The sequence below is a fragment of the Girardinichthys multiradiatus genome, chromosome 15, assembly GCF_021462225.1.
Source record: "Girardinichthys multiradiatus isolate DD_20200921_A chromosome 15, DD_fGirMul_XY1, whole genome shotgun sequence".
Lineage (NCBI taxonomy): Eukaryota > Metazoa > Chordata > Actinopteri > Cyprinodontiformes > Goodeidae > Girardinichthys > Girardinichthys multiradiatus.
The window spans coordinates 35,035,171-35,055,194 of record NC_061808.1 but is presented as its reverse complement, the minus strand read 5'-3'; the positions used below and the strand labels follow the sequence as shown (position 1 = coordinate 35,055,194).

At 43.2% G+C, this 20,024-nt stretch overlaps 2 protein-coding genes across 3 annotated transcripts in view; one reads left to right on the top strand and one right to left on the bottom strand.

Annotated features, from left to right (window-relative positions):
- The window catches only part of rev3l (REV3 like, DNA directed polymerase zeta catalytic subunit), a 78,941-nt gene extending 77,760 nt beyond the window's left edge, over window positions 1–1,181 (top strand). For both annotated transcript variants that reach the window (XM_047388709.1, XM_047388708.1), the window contains exon 32: window positions 263–1,181. In XM_047388709.1, the coding sequence (XP_047244665.1) occupies window positions 263–403 (141 nt within the window). In that variant the 3' untranslated portion in view covers window positions 404–1,181. The remainder of the gene's footprint in view (window positions 1–262) is intronic.
- mfsd4b (major facilitator superfamily domain containing 4B) lies at window positions 815–19,700 on the bottom strand. Its single transcript, XM_047388710.1, has 4 exons — window positions 19,196–19,700; window positions 10,769–10,937; window positions 10,479–10,595; window positions 815–2,849 (listed from the first exon to the last, which is right to left on the bottom strand). Exons 1-4 carry the CDS (start codon window positions 19,466–19,468, stop codon window positions 1,546–1,548), a joined length of 1,863 nt encoding a protein of 620 aa, XP_047244666.1. The 5' UTR covers window positions 19,469–19,700; the 3' UTR covers window positions 815–1,545.
- Window positions 19,701–20,024: the final 324 nt, after the last annotated feature.

The following is a 20,024-nucleotide window of genomic DNA, read 5'->3' as shown; positions in this document are numbered from 1 at the left end:
GGCTGTGTTCACATGTTTAATTGGGACGTCACTACGTTTAGCCAATCAGGATGCAGTATGTAGCCCTCTCGGGTGTCCCGAGAAAGTCTCCACAAAAAGAAGACTAGTTAAATAGGGAAGATTGTTTTTCAGTCTCACTAAATATCTCTTCTTACTGTCCAGTGACCCGGTCTCTGTGTTCTGTTGTAATAGTTTAGAGCTGTTTAAATCAGAGTACGAGGTGTTGCGCAGTCTCATTCCTGATGAGTGTTTGTGTGTTTAGATCTGCAGGAACTGCAGCGGCTGTGCTGAACGGCAGGTGCCCTGTGTGTCCCTGGACTGTCCCGTCCTCTACCAGCTGTCCCGGGTCAACAGGCAGCTTTCTAAGGCCCCCTACCTCAGACAGCTGCTGGAGCAGTTCTGATTGGCTCCTGTACATCTAGGGCTCCCACTGATTTGGTGCTAACAGCTAATGCTTCACTTTGTTTAAACGCTGCTTTGATTAAACTCTTGTGTTTTGTTCTTTTAGTATTACTTGTAATTAACACTAACTTATTACAGAGTTAGTCATGTTTGTTTACTGCCACCTCCATAAAGTGCTGAGTGAAGCTGGTGTCTGATTCAGCGGGTGAAGTGAGTGCTGTCTGAGCTGGGATGATCTGCAGCAGTTTGACATCACTGGTTCTTCATAACTACTAAGACAGCTTGCTTTCAAACCTCTAACCGACTTTACTTCATGCTTACGTAGACTGCAGTGTTTGGTAAATATTTCCTGTACAGATCCTTCTACAGTCTCATTGTGCATTAGCATGACAACTGAAGCTTCAGCCATGGAGGCAGTCAACCATTTATTACATTGTGTTCAAAGGGTGCCATGTTTCTTCTGACTGGTTGTACTGATGTTGATTTTAGCAGATCTGACTCATCATACTTCAGAGTATAAAAACTGGAAACATTTCTTTTCAATCTGGGACTGTTGCAATACTGTATTATAATTTGTCACAGAGAGTCTTTGTTCACATATGGTTTTATGTACATGTCCAGTTTCCTGCACAAACTATAGGTCCCATACAGCTGTACACAGGCTCTGTTTGTAAAAATGTAAAAAATGAAGATATTGAAGGTGCTTTTGATTGTTTATAATTGACTTTGCTGTGGGTGGAGGTTTGAGATTGATATAATAAAAAAACTGGTATTCATAAGCCGCCTTGTTCAGTTATTCAGAGTTTACCTTCAGTAAGTGACTCAGTGATGAAAGAACAAAACAAAACAATTCTTCATGTAAGAGCAACAAAAGTTACTTGACACTGCAGCTGATTGGCAGGATGATGTGCCCTCAGGAAGGCACTGAACTGTTAGCTCTGGGATGCTGGGCTCCCAGCAGAGGGAGCCAGATCAGAACAAGTCTGTATTTTTAACCATGTGTAGTAGATGACCCATCATCCAACAGGAGTGCCAAACCCAAACTGAGCTGATGTTGATGCAGGGTTCAAATTTAAACCACTCCACAGAAACATTGGGCAACAAATGAAAACAAGCATGGCTCTTGTAATGTTCAGTGCAGGATCAGCAGGTGGCGCTGCAGTTTTCAGTCTCTTTTAGCTGCAGCTTGCTGCTGGGAGAGTCTCCTCCCGTCAGAACAGGGTCTGAGAACGACGCTGCACCAGCAGCCTCTGCCAGCAGGCTGCTTGTACTTGAGGCAGCAGAGGGGCCCGTTACAGTGCCACAATCAGGAGGCGACCCCTTGCTGGGTGAATTAATAGCACTTGATGTGTCATCCATTTCAATGACCTCAAAGTCTGTGTCATTCCACTGATCAGCCTCATTCTGCTCCTCTTCTTCCTCATCCTCCTCCTCAGTGGTTCCTGAGTCCAGCAGGGCCTGTTGGTACTCGCTGTCATCTGTGTCTGTTAGGTCCCTGACGCGAAGCTTCTTGCTCTGACCACTGGGTGCTGTGGCCACCTTGTACATGACTGGGAAGAGGATGGCGGTGAAGATGGCTGTGATGAGGGTTAGGTACATCAGCAGAGGCTGCTTTGGGAAACTTCCAAGGAGGTAGCCCACAATTCCAGGGAGAACCATTTCTCCCAGCGCAGCCCCCACTACAAAAGCTGCCGCTGTGTGGCCCGTCACTGTGGTGTACTGCTCCAACCAAGAGATCCCACTGGGGAAGGTGGTGGCCATGGATGCCCCATAGAGGCCGGTGCCGATCCACAATGCCACATTATGATTGAAGAGGCAGAGAAGAAGAGAGGAGATGATGGTGCCCACCAGGCAGAGAAAGATCATGGTGCCAGGGTACAAGCAGGCAGCAAAAAAGATGGCAAACCCTCGAGTGGCAGCAAAAGTGCCCCAGAACAGCGAGTTGAGCCCAGCTGCATGGGTCTCAGGCATTTGGGCGTAATCTTTGGCGAATGTAAAGATGAAGGAGCCGTACGCCACCTCTGCACCCACATAAGCAAAGAAGAAGAAGAAAAGCAGAACAACAAGAGTTAAGTGGTGTTTGGCTACCTGAGGCTTCCCTGGCGCTGCCTGCAGTTTGTCTCGTGACGTGCTGCCACGGCAGTAGAGGAGGACAAAGAGGAAGGAGATGAAGAGGAGAAAGGAGCCAATCACGATGTAGGCCCACATGGACTTCAGGTTAATGCTCTTGGCTTGGATGTGGTGGATCATGGTGTCAGTGTTCGAAGTTGTGGTGACAATAGGAGGGTTAGTTGGTGTAACCGAAGCGCTGGTGCTTCCATCATGGCCGAACAGCACCTTGGCTATGATGGGGGATGCAAAGGCCCCTGCTGCAAAGGTGAAGTGAAAAGCCTGCATGTGGGGGCCGGAATGCTCACCCCACGTGTTCAGGATGAGCACATTCCCACCTGACAGACAGGAAAAATTTAAACATTTTTACTGAACATGCTGAGAATAACAATAGGCACAAATTCTGTTATCAGAGTAGTACATTATGTACAAGAGGTGGAAGAAGGAATAAACCTTTCACTACTGGTGACTTTTTTTTTTTTCTCCTCTTATTCCATAATATTGTTGTTTTATACATCATGGGAGTTTCTTGTATTGAAACCCTGGGACAACAATTTCCTGTGGGATCAGTAAAGTTCATATCTTAGCTTACTGAGAGTGCTGTTAAAAAACACGTAAAGCCATGATTAACAAAAGCAGGAGCCTACTGCCATTTTCTCAATATATCGGACCCGTGTATTAAATTCACTCAGAGAAATCACACTGATGCATTTAGAGAACCAAAATGAAGGCAGGACTTCTGATGCATTTATTGGTTCAGGAAAAATAGATTTGTCAATAACAAATTTGAGGCCTTTCAAGGGAAAACGATTGTATTCTGATCAGTGCTACCAACTCTGCAGCCCTATGTTTATTCAAATCCAACCCTAAATCAGCAGATTTACTGAAATGGTAATGGTTGGTAGTCTGATCATAGCTTATTGATTGGTGAACATCTGCTGTATATGAATGTGGTGATATTTTGATCATATACCAATATGTCTTATAATTTATCAAAAATGGCAAAAATTCTATTTGTTGCATTTCCATTTAATGATCTCTATTACATATCCACCCCTTCTTGAACCGTCACCTTAACGTGGTGGAGGGGTTTGAGTGCTCAAATGATCCTAGAGGGTATGTTGTCTGGGGCCTAAATGGCCCTGGTAGGGTCTCCCGTGGCAAACAGGCTCTAGGTGACGGGTCAGACAAAGAGCGGTTCAAGACACCTTCATAAGGACCACAAAATCGAGGCACGTGACGTCGCCTGGTACGGCAGAGCCGGGGTCCCACCCTGGAGCCAGGCCTGGGGTCGGGACTCGTCGGAGAGCGCCTGGTGGCTGGGTTGCTCCTCGCGGGACCCAGCTGGACCAACCCCGAACGAGAAACGCGAGACCATCCCCCAGTGGGCCCACCACCTGCAGGGAGAACCATCAGGGACCGGTGCAAATAGGATCGGGCAGCGGACGAAGGTGGAGACCTTGGTGGCCCGATCTCCGGATGCTTAGGCTGGCTCTAGGGACGTGGAATGTCACCTCGCTGGGGGGGAAGGAGCCTGAGCTTGTGCGGGAAGTCGAGAGATATCGACTAGAAATAGTTGGGCTCGCCTCCACGCACAGCGTGGACCTCTGGAACCCATCTCCTCGAGAGGTGCTGGACTCTCTTCTACTCTGGAGTGACCCACAGGGAGACGCGGCAGGCTGGGGTGGGTTTGCTTGTTGCCCCCCAGCTCAGCCGTGTCGTTTACCCCAGTGGATGAGAGGGTTGCATCCCATCTGTCCCTCTAGGTGTTTTTGTCACTGTGTGTACAATAGTTTTAGTATAAGTTCATAAATGAGGTGAAATGGTCAGTAACGCTCAGTAACTTGACTGACCTTTACTTATTCCATCATGTTGAAGAATTTGCCCTAGATCAGAGATCTAAGGCCCCTCTCAGGCTGGCACAACAAACTGCAGCCAGGTCTCAAAATCCAACAATCCATCAGCAGAAGGATAAAGAAATGGTTCTAATAACGGAACCAATAAGGTGCTGCATGTTAAACTAAGAAATGTCCTCAGCTCTAAGAAGCATCTCAGCATCTTTTACAAAGTTTCATTGCTCAGATCACTGGGAAAAACTAAACATTTAGCTGACCACAGCAATGCTAAGGAGCAGAGGCTGTGGTCCAGTCCAGAGAAAGCAGAAGTTCAAAGCTGCAAACGCTGAGCACTTCACAAAACCAGGAAATATTCAACATGAGCCTGTTTTACCACAGCCTGCACCTAGGAGGGCAGTCATAATGTTGTGGTTGTTTATTATTTACCAGGTTTTATCATGAGGAGCTGAGAGAACCAAATACAACCAAGGGAGCAACGAGATAGATACAAACACATTCAAGAAACGTCAGAAAATGTCCATGCTTCATCAGGAGAACTGCAGGAACTTTACAGCAAAGTCAAGAAAGGACGTGACTGACACTGGGGTAATTTGTGGTCCAAAAAAACAACTGCTTAAAAAGTATTTTGCAAAAAAAACTTTTAACAGTTATACTGTTTGTGTTTGTGCTGAACTCTGAACTGTGTAGCCACACTTTGCTTAGTTAATAAATAAAAACTAAATTACAGCCTATTTTCATGTTCACAGCTTCCACAACTGTGTTAAAGGACCACACACATTATTTGGTTGATCTACCAACTCTGGGTTTTCTCTGATTTTCCCTCTTCAATAAAACTGCTGCCTGCTTAAGTTTCATATCTGTTATGTGACCAGCTCTAAAACAATTGCACTAAATTTCCACACCAGAATACCACTAAAATTACCAGTGATATTTTTTAGATCTATTTCCTTGTCTTCAGGTTGGAAACTATGTACTTTTTTTCCATTATTTTCCACAAATATCAACATCCAATATAGATTGTTTTTGCAAAAGTTGTATGTTTTTCTTTGTTTTAAAACCTAAAAATAGAAATAAAATGGTGGTTCTTTAAAAATTATAACGCATTTCCTTTAGCGGATATTTATCAAAAACTTGAAAATGTTTTTTAACAAGTTTTATTTAGCTGGACTGAGGGCAAAAATGGCTCTTTGGATGGTAAGGGTTGCGGACCCCAGCAGTAGAAAAATGGCTATGTAGGAGAGAGCGCTACACGAAGAGTAGCTGAAACACCCATTATTTAATTTTAGGACTATCAAAATAAAGATCTAAGTTTGTGAAAAAGGACAACTTCTGCATGTTTTACTCGATTAACTGGAACTTCCTTTAAAAATGTTAGTAGTCAAATTACCAAAGAGTCATATCAAAACAGGGTAAACATGTTAGCTAGACACCTTAGCAAAATGCTCCTCAAGCCATCATCAGGAGAACCAGGTAAGGAGTTCAACACTGTGTGTGGAGTCAGTGATATGTTTAGAGACAAGACAGAAATTTATTTTAGGACATACAGGTCCTTCTCAAAATATTAGCATATTGTGATAAAGTTCATTATTTTCCATAATGTAATGATGAAAATTTAACATTCATATATTTTAGATTCATTGCACACTAACTGAAATATTTCAGGTCTTTTATTGTCTTAATACGGATGATTTTGGCATACAGCTCATGAAAACCCAAAATTCTTATCTCACAAAATTAGCATATTTCATCCGACCAATAAAAGAAAAGTGTTTTTAATACAAAAAACGTCAACCTTCAAATAATCATGTACAGTTATGCACTCAATACTTGGTCGGGAATCCTTTGGCAGAAATGACTGCTTCAATGCGGCGTGGCATGGAGGCAATCAGCCTGTGGCACTGCTGAGGTCTTATGGAGGACCAGGATGCTTCGATAGCAGCCTTTAGCTCATCCAGAGTGTTGGGTCTTGAGTCTCTCAACATTCTCTTCACAATATCCCACAGATTCTCTATGGGGTTCAGGTCAGGAGAGTTGGCAGGCCAATTGAGCACACTGATACCATGGTCAGTAAACCATTTACCAGTGGTTTTGGCACTGTGAGCAGGTGCCAGGTCGTGCTGAAAAATGAAATTTTCATCTCCATAAAGCTTTTCAGCAGATGGAAGCATGAAGTGCTCCAAAATCTCCTGATAGCTAGCTGCATTGACCCTGCCCTTGATAAAACACAGTGGACCAACACCAGCAGCTGACACGGCACCCCAGACCATCACTGACTGTGGGTACTTGACACTGGACTTCTGGCATTTTGGCATTTCCTTCTCCCCAGTCTTCCTCCAGACTCTGGCACCTTGATTTCCGAATGACATGCAGAATTTGCTTTCATCCGAAAAAAGTACTTTGGACCACTGAGCAACAGTCCAGTGCTGCTTCTCTGTAGCCCAGGTCAGGCGCTTCTGCCGCTGTTTTTGGTTCAAAAGTGGCTTGACCTGGGGAATGCGGCACCTGTAGCCCATTTCCTGCACACGCCTGTGCACGGTGGCTCTGGATGTTTCTACTCCAGACTCAGTCCACTGCTTCCGCAGGTCCCCTAAGGTCTGGAATCGGCCCTTCTCCACAATCTTCCTCAGGGTCCGGTCACCTCTTCTCGTTGTGCAGCGTTTTCTGCCACACTTTTTCCTTCCCACAGACTTCCCACTGAGGTGCCTTGATACAGCACTCTGGGAACAGCCTATTCGTTCAGAAATGTCTTTCTGTGTCTTACCCTCTTGCTTGAGGGTGTCAATAGTGGCCTTCTGGACAGCAGTCAGGTCGGCAGTCTTACCCATGATTGGGGTTTTGAGTGATGAACCAGGCTGGGAGTTTTAAAGGCCTCAGGAATCTTTTGCAGGTGTTTAGAGTTAACTCGTTGATTCAGATGATTAGGTTCATAGCTCGTTTAGAGACCCTTTTAATGATATGCTAATTTTGTGAGATAGGAATTTTGGGTTTTCATGAGCTGTATGCCAAAATCATCCGTATTAAGACAATAAAAGACCTGAAATATTTCAGTTAGTGTGCAATGAATCTAAAATATATGAATGTTAAATTTTCATCATGACATTATGGAAAATAATGAACTTTATCACAATATGCTAATATTTTGAGAAGGACCTGTAATATCGGTCACTTTGTCCAGAACGTAGCTGGTGAGGGAGACAAGTGGGATACAATCATTCGGATGTACACCATGTAATAAAGACGAAATGTAGTAATATTACTGCAATTTAAAACTACAGACTTCAAGCAAATAAAGTACAGACCAAAGGTTTGGACACACCTTCTCATTCAAAGAGTTTTCTTTATTTTCATGACTATGAATATTGTAGCTTCACACTGAAGGCATCAAAACTATGAATTAACACATGTGGAATTATATACTGAACAAAAAAGTGTGAAACAACTGAAAATATGTCTTATATTCTAGGTTCTTCAAAGTAGCCACCTTTTGCTTTGATTACTGCTCCGCACACTCTTGGCATTCTGTTGATGAGCTTCAAGAGGTAGTCACCTGAAATGGTTTTCCAACCGTCTTGAAGGAGTTCCCAGAGATGCTTAGCACTTGTTGGTCCTTTTGCCTTCACTCTGCGGTCCAGCTCACCCCAAACCATCTCGATTGGGTTCAGGTCCGGTGACCGTGGAGGCCAGGTCATCTGGTGCAGCGCCCCATCACTCTCCTTCTTGGTCAAATAGCCCTTACACAGCCTGGAGGTGTGTTTGGGGTCATTGTCCTGTTGAAAAATAAATGATGGTCCAACTAAATGCAAACCGGATGGAATAGCATGCCGCTGCAAGATGCTGTGGTAGCCATGCTGGTTCAGTATGCCTTCAATTTTGAATAAATCCCCAACAGTGTCACCAGCAAAGCACCCCCACACCATCACACCTCCTCCTCCATGCTTCACGATGGGAACCAGGCATGTAGAGTCCATCCATTCACTTCTTCTGCGCCGCACAAAGACACGGTGGTTGGAACCAAAGATCTCAAACTTGGACTCATCAAACCAAAGCACAGATTTCCACTGGTCTAATGTCCATTCCTTGTGTTCTTTAGCCCAAACAAGTCTCTTCTGCTTGTTGCCTGTCCTCAGCAGTTGTTTCTTAGCAGCTATTTTACCATGAAGGCCTGATTCACACAGTCTCCTCTTAACAGTTGTTCTAGAGATGTGTCTGCTGCTAGAACTCTGTGTGGCATTGACCTGTTCTCTAATCTGAACTGCTGTTAACCTGCGATTTCTGAGGCTGGTGACTCGGATGAACTTATCGTCTGCAGCAGAGGTGACTCTTGGTCTTCCTTTCCTGGGACGGTCCTCATGTGAACCAGTTTCTTTGTAGCACTTGATAGTTTTTGCGACTGCACTTGGGGAAACTTTCAAAGTTTTCTCAATTGTTCAGACTGACTGACCTTCATTTCTTAAAGTAATGATGGCCACTCACTTTTCTTTACTTAGCTGCTTTTTTCTTGCCATAATACAAATTCTAACGGTCTATTCAGTAGGACTATCAGCTGTGTACTGTATCCACCTCCTGCACAACACAACTGATGGTCCCAACTCCATTTATAAGGCTTGAAATCCCACTTATTAAACCTGACAGGGCACACCTGTGAAGTGAAAACCATTTCAGGTGACTACCTCTTGAAGCTCATCAACAGAATGAAAAGAGTGTGCGGAGCAGTAATCAAAGCAAAAGGTGGCTACTTTGAAGAACCTAGAATATAAGACATATTTTCAGTTGTTTCACACTTTTTTGTTCAGTATATAATTCCAAATGTGTTAATTCATAGTTTTTATGCCTTCAGTGTGAAGCTACAATATTCATAGTCATGAAAATAAAGAAAACTCTTTGAATGAGAAGGTGTGTCCAAACTTTTGGTCTGTACTGTACATGGCAGTGATTTTACAAAAGACTGAACTAGGACTTAGTTTTAGAGAATTATTAAACGACTTGGATCGGTATCCAAGACAAAAAATCCTGATCATGAGGATCCTAAAAAGAAAGCACACCAGAACATGTTTCAGAATATTGCTTCAGTTCATTTTAAATTAACCCACTAAAAGGAGCTCCTACTTCCATTAACATTTTATTTTTCTTTAACATAGAAAGTACTCCTGGATCAGTGCTTCTGGGGTTTTTGTGTGTGTATGCTCTGCTCTGTCAACCCTCCAGTTGGTCAAAGCAGATGGTGGCTCACACAAAGCCAGGTTCTTCTTCTGCTGTTTCTTCCTGTTAAAAGGAGAGTTTTCCTGTCCACCGTGGCTAAATGCTGAATGCTGCAAGTCACTGATAATGTAATCTGCTGGGTTTCCTTAGAAGGAAAACTACTTTGAATGGTTTTCAATTGAAATAATAATTATTTGAAGAATAAACTGACCTTGACTGCATTGCTTAAGAACTAGGATCAACTGGACTTTATGTACTGTTTGTTTTGTAAAGTGCCTTGAGATGGCATTTATTGCGAATTGGCACTATATAAATAAATAGAATTGAAATGAATCAAAGTGGAAAACCGTAATTAGTTCAGACACATTAAAGTCTGAAGGTCTTTTTTTTAGAAACAAAGGGTGCAGAGTCCTCTGAACCAAGGACAGCAGGACCATGTGGTTTGATGCTGTAAGCACTCAGTGTAATAGCTCGTTTCCAACTGCATGGTCATCACCATGTGCATCTTTTATAGTAACATCTGCTCCCATACAAATTGCACCTTCTACAACAGCAGCAGAAGAGTCCCGTAAATGGGCTGACCTGAACATAGCCCAGACCTTCCAAAAGAAAAAAAGATGAAGCATTTGTTGACAAAATAGTCTATTTGAGCATTCACTTGGTTCAATATGTTCTATAGTGAATACAATATTGCTTTATGCAACTTCCCTGTGTTCTGTTTCCATTTCACACATATTTTAAGTATTTTCTAAAGCAGAGCCCTGCAATAAAATACAAAAACAGACTAATTCCCAAAGGCAGTTCAGCCTGCATTATCGGATTTCATCCTAGCTGGACTTTGATCAGAACTCAGACAATAATTACGGTACATTTTCTGATACACTGATGCATTTAGCTCCCTAGACGCCTTACCTGTGTCTAAAGCTCCCATAGACATCCCTACAAAAGACATGATTCCAGCAAGCAACAGGGCCTGTTTGCAGAAAGGGATAGCATACATCCCAAATGCTGTGAGCAGTATGGAAATCCCTGGAAGAAGAGAAAGTCAGAGGAAACTTTTAATGTTGGGGAAGAAGGGGACAGTGTTGTACAGCTGCTAAGTCTACTGGCTGCTGCAGACACCCGCCACGCATGCAGCTGGGAGTGTTGACACATCTCTTCACCAGCAGCCAGAAAGAAAAACATGAGGCTGAGGGGTTTACCTAGCAGGATGTGAGGGTTAATCATCTCAAACAGAATGCCTCCGATGAGAGATCCACCAATGTAGCCGGCAGCACGGCCAACAAAGATGTAGGAGATGTCGCTGATGTTCTTGTGCACATTGGCAGCCAGATCCTCAAACGTGGGGCCGAGAACGGAGATACCCATCCCCTGAGGAGAGACAGTGGAATGCTTAGAGCTGGTAATCAGTGCAGGAGAAACATCTGCATTAATGTAATCAGGGTTAACATCCCCTACTCTGTAAGCTGTTGTGTATTGTCGTTTTGTTGTTCATCCCTTTTTGCTTTTAATCAATCCTAACACCTAGGAGTTCAAGGCAGAATAAACCTACCATCAATTAGCCCTGCATCTTTCAAGTCAAGTGTATTCAAACCAGGTCAGCCATTACAGAGCAGCTCCATCTTCTTACCATCAGGGTCTAAGGTTCCCCCACCTGTACATCTTTGCACTATAACAACATGGAATCCAAGCTGGTTATGTACACTGCTCAAAAAATAAAGGGAACACTTAAACAACACAATATAACTCCAAGTAAATCAAACTTCTGTGAAATCAAACTGTCCACTTAGGAAGCAACACTGATTGACAATCAATTTCACATCTGTTGTGCAAATGGAATAGACAACAGGGGGAAAACTTTGGCGATTAGCAAGACACACTCAATAAAGGAGTGGTTCTGCAGGTGGGGACCACAGACCACTTCTCAGTACCGATGCTTTCTGGCTGATGTTTTGGTCACTTTTGAATGTTGGTGATGCTTTCACACTCGTGGTTCATGAGACGGACTCTACAACCCACACAAGTGGCTCAGGTAGTGCAGCTCATCCAGGATGGCACATCAATGCGAGCTGTGGCAAGAAGGTTTGCTGTGTCTATCAGCGTAGTGTCCAGAGCCTGGAGGCGCTACCAGGAGACAGACCAATACACCAGGAGATGTGGAGGAGGCCGTAGGAAGACAACCACCCAGCAGCAGGACTGCTACCTCCGCCTTTGTTCAAGGAGGAACAGGAGGACCACTGCCAGAGCCCTGCAAAATGACCTCCAGCAGGCCACAAATGTGCATGTGTCTGCACAAACGGTTAGAAACCGACTCCATGAGGATGGTATGAGGGCCCGACGTCCACAAATGGGGGTTGTGCTCACAGCCCAACACTGTGCAGGACGCTTGGCATTTGCCAGAGAACACCAGGATTGGCAAATTCGCCACTGGTGCCCTGTGCTCTTCACAGATGAAAGCAGGTTCACACTGAGTACATGTGACAGACGTGACAGAGTCTGGAGACACCGTGGAGAGTGATCTGCTGCCTGCAACATCCTTCAGCATGACCGGTTTGGCAGTGGGTCAGTAATGATGTGGGGTGGCATTTCTTTGGAGGGCCACAGAGCCCTACATGTGCTCGCCAGAGGTAGCCTGACTGCCATTAGGTACCGAGATGAGATCCTCAGACCCCTTGTGAGACCATATGCTGGTGCGGTTGGCCCTGGGTTCCTCCTAATGCAGGACAATGCTAGACCTCATGTGGCTGGAGTGTGTCAGCAGTTCCTGCAAGATGAAGACATTGAAGCTATGGACTGGCCCGCCCATTCCCCAGACCTGAATCCGATTGAGCACATCTGGGACATCATGTCTCGCTCCATCCACCAACGTCATATTGGACCACAGACTGTCCAGGAGTTGGTGGATGCTTTAGTCCAGGTTTGGGAGGAGATCCCTCAGGAGACCATCTGCCGTCTCATCAGGAGCATGCCCAGGCGTTGTAGGGAGGTCATACAGGCACATGGAGGTCACACACAATACTGAGCCTCATTTTGACTTGTTTTAAGGACATTACATCAAAGTTGGATCAGCCTCTAGTGTGTTTTTCCACTTTAATTTTGTGTGTGACTCCAAATCCAGGCCTCCATTGGTTAATAAATTTGATTCCTATTGATGATTTTTGTGTGATTTTGTTGTCAGCACATTCAACTTTGTACAGAACAAAGTATTCAATGAGAATATTTCATTCACTCAGATCTAGGATGTTATTTGAGTGTTCCCTTTATTTTTTTTGACCAGTGTATTTTCTTCTTATGTTAATCTTCTAAACTCAGAAAATATTTCTGAACAATAGTTAGCTTCAGCACACACATACTGTAGGTATCCCCCTCAAGAGAAGCTCCTGGCAACACAGCTTGGGATGCAGAGTGAATCAGAGAAAACAGGGTCCTGCTTAATGTTTCTCTCCGATCATCATGGAAGTCTAGCCAAATAACAGCAAAGATGATGTGTTTATCATGTTGGTTTGCTTTCACATCAATAGAATCAGGATTTCATTTATATAGACTTGTAGTGCTTTCATGTTAGCTTGTTTTAAAGTATGGTTGGGATCAGTGTCCTGATTCCGACCCTCCAGCTTGTGATTTCAGTGTGTAGCAGAAGAAGGGGGGAGTCAGGCAGTATGATACTACCACTACCGTGCTTGACAGTTGGTACAGTGTTTTTTGGTTTGAAAGCCCCACCTTTTCTCACCCAAACATTAATCTCATCATTGTGGCCAAACAGCTCAATATTTGTTTCACCAGTCCATCAAACCTTTCTCCAGAATAATGATAATAATCTGCAATGTTTGGTAATTCTGGAACAAGGTGCTTGATTTTAGCGGACCAGCTAAGCAATTCTGAAAAAAGCTGACTAAAACTAAGTATACAAGCATGCAAAGTCCAAACAAAGAAAATCTGGACAGCTATTCCTCAAGAACATTTTGCTTTCTGACAACAAAAATAGAAGAATGTGGAAGGGGGTAACACTGGCATTATTATAAGAATGAGAATTTAGGTCAGAATGTACAAGCTGTGATCTATAAACATGAATTAATTTAGATGTAATCAGTGGGAGCTGAACTTTGAACTAGTTCTTGTGAAGGATGAACTTGTATAGAACTAACACCAAGGCTGCAGTAGGAACAAAGAGCTGAGTATGTGTCGGTTCTCCAAGTGGAAGTGGAGATGTTAAGAAAACAGCAGTTGGCAGACACCTAGGTGTACATGCTGAAGGGCTTCTGTAATCTGATGTGGTCTGAGCTGTGGAAGAGCAAGTTTTGCAACTATGAAAATCCTGTCTGTGCAGGACGCTGCTGCATTCACCCAGTAGTGTCCTATAGCTAGCTGATAACCTGACACTCACATATTACAGCTTGTACAATATCATCCAAGAGCTGTGAGTGGGTTTTCTTTAGCAAGTGAAAACAGTTCAGGTTGAAATATAAACCAATAAAATTTGATTTTCAAACAAGCAAAAATAATCAAGTGCAAAACACAGAACAAGTTTATAAGCCAGTCATAGTTTCTACAATGAATAGACTCGGATTGAAAGTGTGGACAACAACCACTGGTGGTAGCTGGGCTGTAGTTAATAGTACTCATCCATACCATGTTTTGGTATTAATAATTTGCAAGTTAAATATGATGACATCTTGCTCTCGGTTTTCTCTCCCTCCCTCCCTGCCGATCCCTGCTTCTGCTTTTTGTCTTTATTTTTCTCAGAGCCTCGCTTTGCATATCCTCCAAACTTGTAAATTATGGATTTGGTCAGCTGGACTCTCAACGTAATTGATCCATTTTTTTTTCAACGGGAAGACAGCGCTCTTCTTGTCCAGATGGGACGTTCTTCTCTGGATACACAATGGATTCTTGGCAGCAGTGGAAGATTGTGTGCCTGACTACGATGTCGGTCGAGGACATAGAAAATGTGTACATATTTGGACTTTTGATAACAGGATTTCTGCTTTTTGGAGTTGGTGGTTACCTGGATTATCGAGTGATTCGCAAAACGTGGGCGGCTGTTCAAAGCGTTCCAAAGCTGCCTGCGATGTTGGATGGAGTCTGTAGAGCGATCAACACTCAGACTGAAATGTTAAGAGAGCAGAATCGCAAGCTAGACACAATTCTTGAACAGAATCACAGCCTGGCAGCGGTTGGACTCAGAGGTGAAAGGATATAATCTTATAAACGCATGAGATCTGCAGAAAGTACCAGAAATTTGGATATTTGGATTCGCAATTGAGACACACCAGTAAAACTCTTAAGGTAGTTGGAAATTCATAAACTGCCTGAACCACAACATTTATTGTTTTTCTAAATCTGGCTCCCCAATGTGGCCTTGGTAACTTCTGCTAACTGGCTATCGACAAAATATCTCCTGGATGTTATATAAACAGTAAAGGTGGACTCATCAGAGAACAATACATGTTTCACATTGTCCACACCCCAAGATTTGCACTCCTTACACCATTGAAACCAACGTTTGGCATTGGCATGAGTGACCAAGGGTTTAGCTATAGCAGCCCAGCCGTGTATATTGACCCTGTGGAGCTCCCGACAGACAGTTCTGGTGGAAACAGGAGAGTTGAGGTGCACATTTAATTCTGCCGTGATTTGGGCAGCCGTGGTTTTATGTTTTTTGGATACAATCCGGGTTAGCACCCGAACATCCCTTTCAGACAGCTTCCTCTTGCGTCCACAGTTAATCCTGTTGGATGTGGTTCGTCCTTCTTGGTGGTATGCTGACATTACCATGGATACCGTGGCTCTTGATACATCACAAAGACTTGCTGTCTTGGTCACAGATGCGCCAGCAAGACGTGCACCAACAATTTGTCCTCTTTTGAACTCTGGTATGTCACCCATAATGTTGTGTGCATTTCAATATTTTGAGCAAAGCTGTGCTCTTACCCTGCTAATTGAACCTTCACACTCTGCTCTTACTGGTGCAATGTGCAATCAATGAAGACTGGCTACCAGGCTGTTCCAATTTAGCCATGAAACCTCCCACACTAAAATGACAGGTGTTTCAATTTCATTGTCCAACCCTTGTATGTTAAAAATAAAACATTAACTAAGCACATGAACATAAACATTTACAGCCTTCGCCATGAAGCTCAAAACTGATGTCAGGTGAATCCTGTTTCCACTGATCATCCTTGAGATGTTTCTACAGCCTGAGCAGAGTCCACCTGTGGTAAATTCAGTTCAGAGGATTAGGAAAGACATCACCCTATCTATAAACGGTCCCACAGCTGACAGTGCATGTCAAAGCACGGGCCAGGCATAAAGTCATAGGAATTGTCTGTACACCTCAAAGACTGGATTGGCTCAAGGAAAAAATCTGGGGAAGGCTACTAAACGTTTTCTGTTGCTTTGAAGGTCCCAATGAGCACAGTGGCCTCCATCATGCTACAGCCATCTAAACTGAGAGATTGGAGAAGGGCCTCAGTCCGGGAGGTGACCAAGAACCTGATGGTCTCTCTGTGAGAGCTCATGTGTTCCTCTGTGGAGACAGGAGAGCCTCCCAAAAGGACAGCCTTCTCTGCAGCAATCCACCAATTTACTACTAATGTGTACACCCCCCTGTCAGCATTTTACTGATTACCTTCTTGTACAAAGAGGTCTGATTTGGTAAAATGACCAAAACAAAAACGAGAAAAAAGGTGGAGAAAACCAAATTGCACAGAGGAGCATAGCCTGCTGTTGGCAAAGCTGGTAGAGGAGAATAGAGCAGTGTTGAAAGGCAGATTTGGTCCCAGGATCACAGTGCAAAGAGGCAGACTTGGAAGTGCATTCCCAGCAGATCAATGTGTCGTTCCCTCTGCTTTCAGCACCAGCCTGGACTGTGAGCAGCTCTGGTACCTGCTGTGATCAGAAGCTACAGAGGAGATATCAGAACACCAGAAAATTTCTCCACAGACAGAGGAGCGTTGTAGATGACCATTTAGGCTGCTGACATAATCATGTACAATACAGCAAAAACTTATTCACATCTTCTCTGACTATACAGGTCCTTCTCAAAATATTAGCATATTGTGATAAAGTTCATTATTTTCCATAATGTAATGATGAAAATTTAACATTCATATATTTTAGATTCATTGCACACTAACTGAAATATTTCAGGTCTTTTATTGTCTTAATACGGATGATTTTGGCATACAGCTCATGAAAACCCAAAATTCCTATCTCACAAAATTAGCATATTTCATCCGACCAATAAAAGAAAAGTGTTTTTAATACAAAAAACGTCAATCTTCAAATAATCATGTACAGTTATGCACTCAATACTTGGTCGGGAATCCTTTTGCAGAAATGACTGCTTCAATGCGGCGTGGCATGGAGGCAATCAGCCTGTGGCACTGCTGAGGTCTTATGGAGGCCCAGGATGCTTCGATAGTGGCCTTTAGCTCATCCAGAGTGTTGGGTCTTGAGTCTCTCAACGTTCTCTTCACAATATCCCACAGATTCTCTATGGGGTTCAGGTCAGGAGAGTTGGCAGGCCAATTGAGCACAGTGATACCATGGTCAGTAAACCATTTACCAGTGGTTTTGGCACTGTGAGCAGGTGCCAGGTCGTGCTGAAAAATGAAATCTTCATCTCCATAAAGCTTTTCAGCAGATGGAAGCATGAAGTGCTCCAAAATCTCCTGATAGCTAGCTGCATTGACCCTGCCCTTGATAAAACACAGTGGACCAACACCAGCAGCTGACACGGCACCCCAGACCATCACTGACTGTGGGTACTTGACACTGGACTTCTGGCATTTTGGCATTTCCTTCTCCCCAGTCTTCCTCCAGACTCTGGCACCTTGATTTCCGAATGACATGCAGAATTTGCTTTCATCCGAAAAAAGTACTTTGGACGACTGAGCAACAGTCCAGTGCTGCTTCTCTGTAGCCCAGGTCAGGCGCTTCTGCTGCTGTTTCTGGTTCAAAAGTGGCTTGACCTGGGGAATGCGGCACCTGTAGCCCATTTCCTGCACACGCCTGTGCACGGTGGCTCTGGATGTTTCTACTCCAGACTCAGTCCACTGCTTCCGCAGGTCCCCTAAGGTCTGGAATCGGCCATTCTCCACAATCTTCCTCAGGGTCCGGTCACCTCTTCTCGTTATGCAGCGTTTTCTGCCACACTTTTTCCTTCCCACAGACTTCCCACTGAGGTGCCTTGATACAGCACTCTGGGAACAGCCTATTCGTTCAGAAATGTCTTTCTGTGTCTTACCCTCTTGCTTGAGGGTGTCAATAGTGGCCTTCTGGACAGCAGTCAGGTCGGCAGTCTTACCCATGATTGGGGTTTTGAGTGATGAACCAGGCTGGGAGTTTTAAAGGCCTCAGGAATCTTTTGCAGGTGTTTAGAGTTAACTCGTTGATTCAGATGATTAGGTTCATAGCTCGTTTAGAGACCCTTTTAATGATATGCTAATTTTGTGAGATAGGAATTTTGGGTTTTCATGAGCTGTATGCCAAAATCATCCGTATTAAGACAATAAAAGACCTGAAATATTTCAGTTAGTGTGCAATGAATCTAAAATATATGAATGTTAAATTTTCATCATGACATTATGGAAAATAATGAACTTTATCACAATATGCTAATATTTTGAGAAGGACCTGTAGTGTTTAGATTATTGTACTTGATCTTGTCTAGAGTGTGTATTTATGTATATTTTTTTCTAAATGTTTATTTTTGAAAGCATATTACAGTCTGTAAATAATGTTGCAATTCTTCTGAACAATATTGCTTGCATTTTTTTCACTCTTTATTTGTAGTTATTTATTATTGTTTCTATTATTTATTCATCCTTCCTAACATTATCTTACTAGAGGTGCACCTTTAATCTGTTCTGCCGCTGAAACTATTTAATACCCCTAGGGGGATGATAAGGTTGATCTTATCAATATATGTATGATTTTTATAGAAGTTTATGTGTTCATTTACTGGGCTGTTTAGCAGGTGGATCCCTGCATGAGTTGACAGTGTTTTATTAATTAACTGTCGTTCATTGTATCTAGATCTATATCTGCTTTCTCTCTGTCTATCCACCATCATCCCTGCTTAAGACACTCTTAGCCTCAACAAAAGTCCTCCTCACTACTCTTAACGTTTATTTACATTAGGAACTCTCTTAAACATGCCGAAGATTTCAAGCAATACAAATTGTCAGATGTGAAAATAACAGTTTTTCCCTGTGGCTTTCACTAATCTTTAAATCCAATGCAGCCATATAAGATTTTGAGCTCAGGTTGTTGAGCGACTCTAGCTTTTTTACAAGGAATTTAGATTTCTAGTAATTTTTCCATCTCAATTTTTGGAAATTTCCATTTCAGTTCCAATGAACAGGAAATGTTTCTGTCGCTTTTTGTTCTGTTTTGCCAATATGTTGGTATTTACTGAGGTGGTGCTTGTTAGAAAAATATTGAGTCAGACTAAGAGATCAAAGCAACCTAAAGATAGCTTGATATATTTGAGTGGAAATAGCTTTAATAATTCTAATAATTACAACAGGCCTGCGGAAACCATCACATGCATGGAACTATCAAGTAACCAAGCTGTTAGCTACCATATTTTAGTTGGTTCCAGATTATAATGTGCTGATATTTACCAAGCCTAGGGATGACCCACACAGCGCGAGCGTGACCATCCAACGGCCACACGTCCTGCTTCCTCCGCCGACCACTTTCACTCGCTTGTCTCCTCCCGGTTTTTTGCTCCTCTTCGCCAACTTCAGTGAGCTCTTCAGCCCCCGACCAGCCTCCTTCCTCTTGTCAAACAGCGTGTTTTCCTCCGGTTCGTCGTTGTCGTTCTCCTCCTCCATGCTAGCGAAACGAACGTGCTTCTTTTTGGCGAAGTTGTCGTGCACGACGGATGAAGACATACTTGGATATTTATCACTGTCGCAACCGGCGCTCTCCAAATAGTTTTCTAAACGACCTCCTTTAGGTACCAGAACCTCCTATTTGGGTATTGATGAATGCTACGACACTAAAATTAGCGCAGTCATATTAAACGAACGACGTGAAATGAAGAGTGACAGCTGAGTGGCACTTATGCAGCCGCGGAGTACGTAAATATCAACAGCCAGTCTATGGCTGCTGGAGGTCTGCAGAGATCGTCTATTATCCAAGATGGAGAGGGAACATGATTTTTTTAGTATGAGTCGAAAGTGATGCTTGCCATTATAATGGATAATTCATGTAATTAAATAAGTCCCCTAGATCTACCAAATGTGCTTCAAGTGATGATGCTCGAATTCCGTTCTGTTAAACATCCTTTGCCCAGACACCTCTCTCTTGTCAATCTGAAATCTATCGTAAATTTTGCTCTTTTTACAGTTTTTTTTTAGGAAATCTATTATGTGCACTCATCTTCAGTATTTTTTATTTTTTACCAAATGTAGCTTTTCATAAATATTCTATTTATTTTTATTATGA